At 44.8% G+C, this 9,486-nt stretch overlaps 1 protein-coding gene across 1 annotated transcript in view; it reads left to right on the top strand.

Moving 5' to 3' along the window:
- The window catches only part of TXLNB (taxilin beta), a 28,069-nt gene that overhangs the window by 13,129 nt on the left and 5,454 nt on the right, over positions 1-9,486 (top strand). Inside the window, exons 5-6 of the mRNA XM_009705595.1 lie at positions 238-357; positions 5,596-5,670. Of these exons, the coding sequence (XP_009703897.1) occupies positions 238-357; positions 5,596-5,670 (195 nt within the window). The remainder of the gene's footprint in view (positions 1-237; positions 358-5,595; positions 5,671-9,486) is intronic.

Here is a 9,486-nt window from a genome sequence, read left to right as displayed (position 1 = left end):
TCCCTACACTAAATCAAAATAGACAATGTAAACAGGTTTCCCTTCCCATGCAAATCTGGGCACAGTTTGTTCTTATCAGTGCTGCAGGTTTTTAGTAATTGCAATAGCTTGGGAGTCGTCCTGTTTTGCAATAATTTTGTTTTACGAGTGTTCCAGTAGATAGCTGTACATGTGTGAGCATGAAGGTCTGTGTACATAATTAAACCTGCACATTCAGCGGAATTTATTTTCTTACAGCACCTTGATAAAATATTTAAGCACAGAGAACTTCAACAGAAACTGGTGGATGCCAAGTTGGAGCAGTCTCAGGAAATGATGAAGGAAGCCGAGGAGCGACATCAGAAAGAAAAGGAATATGTACTTATCCTTCTAATCTGGCTTTTATCTAACTTTAGGCCAAAACGAGCCCTGCATGCTAGTTCACTAATATATCGGTTCTTCAGGTCTGAGCTGGGATACGGTAGTAGAGATGTTTTTATTGCTACTGTCAATGCTTGATGTAAAGGAACAGCCTCTGAAGGGCTGCTTTCATTGGCATTTACAGTTTTTGAAGCAAACTGCACAGCGGTAGGTTAGAGCACAGACTGCCCTAGCTAACTCACCCTTACTACACAGTTGATTCATCATGACATTGGTCATTAGTTTTCTTTGATATTTTCTTTGATATGTGGCTTTGATATTTGATAGTCCATCTCCCCACATGATAAATGAGCACATTTAAATGGAGAAGAGAACAAGAACATGGGATTAAAGTGAGATGGCTGAAGGTCACTCTCCCCCCAGGCACAGAGCATCCCCAGTCATCCTCCAGTGGGTCCAGTTTTGCCAACGGAGGAGGCTCCAGGAGCTGCTTGCTCCTGTCGTTTGCAGAGGTTCCCCTCCCCACACGGGTCTGTCAGTGCCTCTTCCAGGCAGGCAGGGTCTGGGTCCCTCTCACCACCTCCTCTGCTGTTCATCCTCACCCCAGCAGAGGGGACATCTCTAGCAGGGGGACAGGGAAGAGCAGCTCCAGGAGCGATGGCCCCTGCAGGCACAGCCGGGATGGGAGCAGAGCACTCCTCCATGGTCTCACACATTTTTGCGACCCAATCAAACCAAAATTAGTTTTCTTAGGCTGCCTGGTATTTTCACAGCAATCCTCCTATCTACAAAGGATCGGAGTTCAACACGGACACATAGTCCCTCTTCTCAGCGGTGGCAGCAGCTGAGACTACTCGGGGGAGTGACAGGCTCTCATCGGCTGGAAGAAAGCTTTCGTTTTCACCAGTCCTCGGGCTAACTCAGGAGCAGCATGAGAGAACTCTAAAGAGAGGATATTTATCCCTTCCGCATAACTAGAGGCAGATACATTAGCACAAGCATGGCCAAAGTATCGTAAAATATGGATGAAAATGTGGGACTCTAAGCCCTGTGGCTAGGGCACAAGGGAAACAGAGCAAACACCTCTTACCAAAAATGGCCCATCAGAGCATTCACCCTCTCTCTGCACTGATCCTGCGGCTGGAACATCCCCTCCTGCCCAGCCTTACGGAGGGGGAAGAGGAGCTGGGGCTTCTCCACGTGCACATCTGCATGTTGCTGCATGACAATTTGTGGTCCAGCTGAGTTATTGCCTTTCACTGTAAGGCCTATGTAAAGCCAAACCCCCAAATTTCATTCATGACCATTGATTATCTTGACAGATTCAAACCCCAGGAAACCTTTCCAAGAAATCCCTTACAATGACAAAGCAAATTTGGGCTTACTTTACTGCTGTCACTGGGAGTTTTGCTACGGAGTACCAGATTTCAGATACTAGAGAAAAAAAAAAAAAAGACGATGTAAAAGGCAGGGCATTGGCACTGTGGGAAAATAACCTATACAGCCTTATATCAATGACCTTTCTTGCTGTGCCTCACGGAGTATGAGTTTTGGGGCTGCCTGTTGCCTGTGAGTGGCCCTGTTTCTAGCCAAAACTCCTTTGTGTATTTTATCCAGAACTGATATGCAGAGTTTTGGTATTTTCATTTCTTTTAAAGCCGTGAAAGTCATCACCATCTACCTTTGGGAGTGGGAGATTTTCTTTGTGGCTCTGCTGTATGTATGACTAGCACCTATGAAATAACAGGTTGGAAACCAAGCTACAAAGCCTTTAAGCAGTGGGTGTATAATGATATGCACCGTGAACAAAGAATATTTTTCACACAGTCCAAAGTAATGCTTAAAAACCTTGCCTTTGAGGTAGGCTGGTGATGCATGGCTACCATCACCTCAGAGCAAGGTAGATTTAGCTGAAGAACTGAAGTGACTGGCCAAAAGCCATGCAATGAGTCAAGGCGCGATTAGCGTGTCATGATTCATCCCAGGTAGCCCAGCACCCACAGAGCTGGCCCGCACTTGTCTCCCACCTCAGTCCTATTGCTGAGTCCCACCCACCCAGCTATTGTGGTAGTGTCTGTGGGAGTAATGTATACATACGTATGTATGAAATCCAGGTGGGTTTGGATGGAGTCCTCTCACTTAGCTGTATCTCTCTCCAGCTCAGTAACGTGCAAAGTCAGAGCCTTACTGCATTTCGGCATCCTGTCATTTGAGGGAACGGCTTTCAGAACCTTTCTCCCCGTATCATTTTTTACATCTTTGGTTATGACTTTTGCTGCAGGCTTTTGCAAATGTCTTTAAATGAAAACTTTTGTATTCTTTTATCTATTTGATTACTCCTTGAAGGCTGACTTTGATGTCTTCCTAGGCAGTTCTCTAGTGTAGGAATCTTTGCCCCTATACAAAACTTCTTTACCTCAGACAAGGAGAGATGTCCCCTCCTGCAGCCTCTGTACGTCACATCTCAATAGGCAGGTCATCTCATTGCTTGCACAATTCACTTTTACACCTGCAACTAAGAATGTGTTTCCCTATATAAGGAGCAATGGCTCATACTGTGTGGCCTTCCCAAAGGGTCAATCTTACACAAGGATGCAATTTTACTATCTATCTATAACTCGGCAGTGCTACTTGGACTTCCTCCCTATACCATACATTTTTTAGCACTTGTAATACAAACTTTGATGTGCAATTAATTGCAGTTTAAAGCCTCTGTGGCTTTCAAGTATATGACTGGAAGGTATTGATCAGATTTCTACATAATTGGAATTTACAGAGTCTGGCAGCAAAACGGAAGCTTAATTTTCATTAAGCCAGTCCCTAGATCTATGTCATTAAAATGGGAATGTATGTTCTTAGGGACTGGCTTTTTTAGTCCTGAGAATGATATGACTGTCTGGGCCTCCAGCAGCTATCGCAGCTCGAATAATACAGTATAACATCACCACACTTCACTGAAGTGCTGCTTTGTAAACACCACATGCAATATTTATTAATTTCTTTATACTTCAGCCTCCTTCTTACCACTTCATAGCCTATTAATAAATGTATCAGTTCTCCTGATTTGTTTTCTCCCAGCTTGGTGTTTGCAGATGACCTCAGGCTGCATAAAAGCACATGCTAATTTGAGCAAGCTTCTCTGTGGCTTGCTTCCATTACAGAAGAGTTTATTAACTCTTGGATTCTTCCTGGCTGCAGAAGCTATGTGGGTCAATGGGAGAGAAGAAGGATTTCATTAAGAGGCAAAAAGAAGCAACTTTTCTTTGCCTTCTCTGCCCATCTCTTGTGCTGCGGCAGGACATGGCGCGGGAGATGGGACCTTTTCATTATCCCAGGCACGGTGGGTACGAAGGTAACCCTAGCTGAGATTAAAGCAACACAGAATAAAGCCCAGTTCTTAGAAGTAATGACTGGCCTAGAGACTGGGTCGCTCTGAAGGTTTTCAAAGCACTTTTCATTAAATCATTCAAACCAGACACCCTATCATTTCTTAAAAAACAAAACAAACCCAAACAAGTAGATATCAAAGAAACATGAAACTTAAAAATCTAGATTTCATCCAAACTTAAAAAAAAAAATTATTATTGTGTCTGTAAAACATATCCTCTCCCAAGGAAACAAATGCATGAGCTGAGGCTCATTTAACCGAGGCCTACTCATACCATCTCCTTTTACTTGCTATGACGCAACCTATTTGAAATTTTAGTCAACAAGATCTAAACTCAAGAATTGGACTTATCTCCATTGAACCAAACACCAGATTAAATAAATATTGAGGCAGGTATAAAACGAACAGGACGTGGTATTTCTTCATACAATGCATACTTGAGCTGTAAAACATTCTTGCCTAGGAAACTGTAGCTGGTAAAAATTCAGTGGGTCCAAATCAAAAGGCCAAATTGATGGAAGAAATATTTTTCTAGAGCTAATATATATATAGGCAATAAGTCTAATTCAGGTAGTCTTTGTGCCACAAATAGCTAGAGACAGGGAGGGAATTCATTATGTTGTTCAGTCAGCATCTGTAGGGTACATCCTCAGCTCTTTTGCCAGGTGGTATTGAAGTAGTTTTTACATGTGTTAATTCCCAAAAAATGGTTAGAATAAAAGTTTTTATTAGGGATTAAATACATTTTCTGCATGCGGTTCTACTCACCTTTCACTTCCAACGTGACAGTAGGACCTATTGACTTACACAGTACTTTTATTTTTAATATATTTTCAGAGCCCAACTGCGCTATTTTAAATAGTACAATTTAATCCAACAGAAGAAAGTCCTGTGGTAAACTAACTTGTTTATATCTCATTCTCAAGCTGTCATTAGCATTCTTTTTCTAAAATACGTTTGGCCTGACCAGTAAAACACTTTATAAATGTTTGGTAGGCGACAGGCACATTTCTTTAACACTTCAGTAAATGTTTCCTGCTTTCAGATTAAGCCAATTGCTAGAATATTACGACGCACTTTCGAAGTGCTGACTCAGAATTGCAGCCTGGAAAAGTCTCTGTACACCTCATTGCTACAGCCTCCACCGCCCCTCCGGTCTGCACGTCAGAGTGTCGTTTTGCCAAACACCTCGGAGGAGGGAATCACATCTTCCCAGGAGCAGCCAGGGATGAAACTGCAGTTAAGTTCTTTCTGGGCTGCCTCCTTGATCTGAGTGAGGCATTTATCACCCTGAGCTGGGATTCTCCACATGTCAGTGCAAATGGAGCCCAAAGATAATGGACACCAGTAAATCTATGACATTTACTACGCATTCTCTTTCTGAAAGCTCACAGATTTTCGGAGGCACGTCTGACTGTGACCGTACTTGTATGCTAAGTCCTAATCATTAATGCAAAAGGGAGTTTGCCATTCACTGGAGAGCAGGAATTTGGCCAGAGCTGTGCTGAAATGAAAGTGCCAGAAAGTATCATAACCTCTCTCTAGAAGTCTGGTGAAGGTACGGTTAAATACCACATTTTTTTAAAGCCCACTGTACTGCGCACTTTATTCCAAGTAGGTGTTGAACTCATATTCAAATATGCCTTTGGAAACCAAATGCCCTGTCCCATGCCTCACCATAGCACTAAATATTCTGTCTTGCCTAACTCCTCTAACTACATTCACCTGAAAGTTAGATCACTCCTTATCAAGGTAGCAGAGGCAGAAGCATAGGTAGCTGGAGGATGAGGATTTCCAACTGATAAACTAGGGACCTAACAATTTTCTCTCTGTTGCCCAAAACACAGCTCCTGAACCAAGCTGCAGAATGGAAGCTCCAGGCCAAAATGTTAAAGGAGCAAGAGACTGTCCTACAGGCACAGGTGATGTAGGAGAGGTGATTGCATGGTGTGCCTTTGTTTCCCAGTTTTTAACCCATGAGGCACGTTCCAGGTAAAGTATCCAAATTACTTTCTATGTATTCCGTCTAGCCTCATTCTACATCCCATAGACTATTGCAAAGGAAACAGGTTCTTCTCAAGCCAACTGTAAGGTAATGCCCACACTGCAAATCATACTGTGGCATGTAGGTTGTTTAGTCCGGAGAAGAGAAGGCTCTGGGGAGACGTTATTGCAGCCTTTCCATATTTACAGGAGGCTTTAATAAAGATGGAGAAAGACTTTTTACCAGGGCCTGTAGTGACAGGACAAGGGGCAATGGCTTTAAACCAGAAGAGGGAAGATTTAGATGAGATAAGAGGACGAAATTCTTCCCGGTGAGGGTGGTGAGGCAGTGGCAGAGGTTGCCCAGAGCAGCTGTGGCTGCCCCATCCCTGGGAGTGTTCAAGGCCAGGTTGGATGGGGCTGTGAGCAACCTGGGCTGGTGGGAGGTGTCCCTGCCCGTGGCAGGGGGGGGTGCTCTAAATGATCTTTAAATGTCCCTTCTGACCCAAACCATTCTATGGTGCTATGATTTATGAATGTTTACAGTACTCAACCACACAACAATGTGTGTGCCTTGGCTTGATTATTCACCATAACTACCCTTCGTGCAGCTTTCTAACCCAGCAAAGCACGGGAGGACAAACGTATCATGAAACACGTGTATCAAACTGGAGCTGATGTGCTCATGTGCGTTTCTGGACTGGGGTGTGAAGGCAGTGTTTTCATTAACTTTGGCAGGAATTCTGCCTACCGAGGGCTTATACGAAGGAGCCTCTAGGATTTTAGTGTTTAGTTGGAATTTGAAACATTCAATAAAATAAAATTACTTGCCAAAATTACACTAAGAGTGAGGCTGGAGTGAAAGGCAGTAAAACCAAGAAACTGGCAGTATATATGACACTTTGAAAGCAATGCAATTATTGACCTTGAATATGAGTAAGAACACTAGATGACATGCTGGACTTCCACATCAAAAAGAGACAGCATCAGCAGGTTTTCCTAGACTTACAGAAACAGTCACATAGATTTATCTTCTTCGACCTGTCTGTGCGAAAGGTCCCCCGCAGCAGAGCTTTGCAGGGGGTGTCAGTCCTTCAGCCCCTCTGTGGCTGCCCATCTCCTCACCCATCAGGAAGCCCCCTCCTAGCCCTTGCTCACAGTTAATCGTACTGATAAGTTGTTCCAGTCTCTGCCCTTGTAGATGGTCTAATTCCTACGAGTTGAGCAGTCAAGAAAGGCTAGCATTAAACTGATAACCTGGAAACATGCTAAGAGGGGTTTGGTCTTTTACATGTTTTTTCCAAGGCTAAGATAAGCTGGTAGCGCACTGAAGAATATCACATAAACTGCTGCTGACACCAGTTTGACAGGTTCTGCAATCAAACCTCAAAGGCCTCCAGCTGAGTCCATCCCAACTGCAAACCTGCTCCCAATTTTCTCAGAGTGGTTTTAATTAAACTTCTATGTTCAACCAGAAAGAGTTTTGTATGCAGGCAGACCTCTGTAGCCAGTTTAATGAAACTGAAGGTATTGATAAAGGCTAGAATACATTAAGCATACATTTGAAATGGTAAAATTGTTTTTAGAAAAATCAAGTCTGCAAAGGCATTGATAATACATGTGCCCCTTGCAGACTTGCACAGACGAAAATTGATTCCCTTGCTGAAATGAAACATGCCGTTAGGTGTTCTGCTCAAGTGTGAGAGCTCTGTCACTTGCTCAGTAGCCTCCATTTGGAACTACTAGGAATAATAAGATGATGATTATTATTATTATTTCCAGTACGGTAGCACAGAAGGGCCTCCCTCATGGACCAGATGCCATGGTGCAAGGCATTGTGCAAGCGCAGAACAGAAAAGAGCCTGAAGAGCTTGATGCAAACAGCACAAAACAACAAATAGATATTAACAGAGGAACAGCTGCCTGGAAATTATGACAATCATAGAATCGTAGAATCATAGAATCATTATGGTTGGAAGCGACCTCAAAGATCATCAAGTCCAACCTTCTACCCAACGCCACCATGCCCGCTAAACCATGTCTCAAAGTGCCACATCTAAACGTTTTTTGAATACCTCCAGGGATGGTGACCCCACCACCTCCCTGGGGAGCCCGTTCCAATGCCTAACGACTCTTAGAGTGAAGAAGTTCTTCCTAATATCCAGCCTGAACCTCCCCTGGCACAACTTGAGACCGTTTCCTCTTGTCCTATTGCTGGTTACCAGGGAGACGAGACCAACCCCCACCTGGCTACCCCCTCCTGTCAGGTCGTTGTAGAGAGCGATCAGGTCTCCCCTCAGCCTCCTCTTCTCCAGACCAAACACCCCCAGCTCCCTCAGCTGCTCCCCACCAGACTTGTGCTCCAGACCCTTCACCAAGTGGTGAGAAGACTGGTCAACCAGATGAAGAGAAGCCATACTATAGCCCTCCCCGCCTGCTATAACAAGTGAGATACCACTCCATTTTAGAGGAGGTGACGACCACCCACTGCTTCCTTGAGCTGGAAGGAATGAGGGGCCATCAGCTTCACGCCAGCCTGTCTCTGGGTGGCACAGTGTGCCCGAGATGGCCAAATCCAGCCCTCCAAATGGTGACAGGGATCCGGCACCAGCCGAGGGAATACACCCAAACCGCAGTGGTCCTTCCCAGGATGCTGCATGCCCTCCCCAGGCATGTTGCTTGGGCAGACTTTTTAGTTTCGTGCTTTGAAACAAAGCGAGAAGATAAAAGTCAGCCGAGGCCTTCAATTTTTGGGAGCCAGTGTAGTGCAACCCCTGGGCTATGGCAACCGAGAAGAACATAAAAGGGCCGAAGGGGTGTCCTTGCTGTAGCACCCTCATGGCCTGGCGATGCTGAGATACCCCCATTCCCAAAGCCTTGCACTTGGCCATGCAGGAGTGCATGCTCCTAGTGAGAGACAGCGCTCTCAGCCTGTTCCCAGCCACTATGAAAACATTCATTTATTATTCAAATTTAACTTGCAGAAGCTATTCTTGGTGCTATGGTACTGCCTAGGGCCCCAGCTGAGATCAGAGCTTGCCCTGTTCCAACCTGAAAGGTTTTTAATCTAATTAAACAATAGGCAAACATTGGAAGGGAAAAGCGGAGACAGAGAATTTGAGGTGAGTTTTTGTAAGACAACGGCTCTGGGCTAGGAGCCCCAGTTTGCTGGCTCCCACCCCTGTTCCCTCACCTGGCTTTGGGATGCTCGGGCATTTCTCCTTAGAGCCATGATGTCTATTCCAAATGCCTCACTTGGTATCAGTGTCCCGCTTACACGGTGGCACTCGGGCTGCTAAAACAAATCCTTCTGAATTTCTGTTTGGACATAGGTCACAGCTCTGGCTATAGCCTAGTATAAATACACAGAGGCAGCCAGCTCCAACATTGGCACCACAGAGCCCTGCACGGATTAACCTCCCGTGCCTTCAGCCCGCTCGGCGGGGAAGGGCTGCAGCCAGAGCCGTATTCCCAGCCACCGAGACCCCGACTACTTACTTAGACCCTAAAAACATAGCTTGGGCACATCCACACTAAACTACAATTATGGCCATGACAAGGAGCATCATAACAACTCACCAAAATGAACATGAAATATAATCTAACCATATCTGATTTCTAAATCAGAATGAAACCCACCCCACTATTAGCAACATTTTCTAAATCTTCTTTTCCTCAGTAAATAAAGAGTAGTATCAGGGGAGGGGGGGGTGTTGGCTGGCACCACACAAAATACAGGGTACTGCCAGGTGCAA

Source organism: Cariama cristata, unplaced genomic scaffold (assembly GCF_000690535.1).
Source record: "Cariama cristata isolate BGI_N322 unplaced genomic scaffold, ASM69053v1 scaffold7728, whole genome shotgun sequence".
Classification (NCBI taxonomy): domain Eukaryota; kingdom Metazoa; phylum Chordata; class Aves; order Cariamiformes; family Cariamidae; genus Cariama; species Cariama cristata.
The sequence above is the reverse complement of the archived record's forward strand: the minus strand, read 5'-3'. Positions and strand labels throughout refer to the sequence as shown.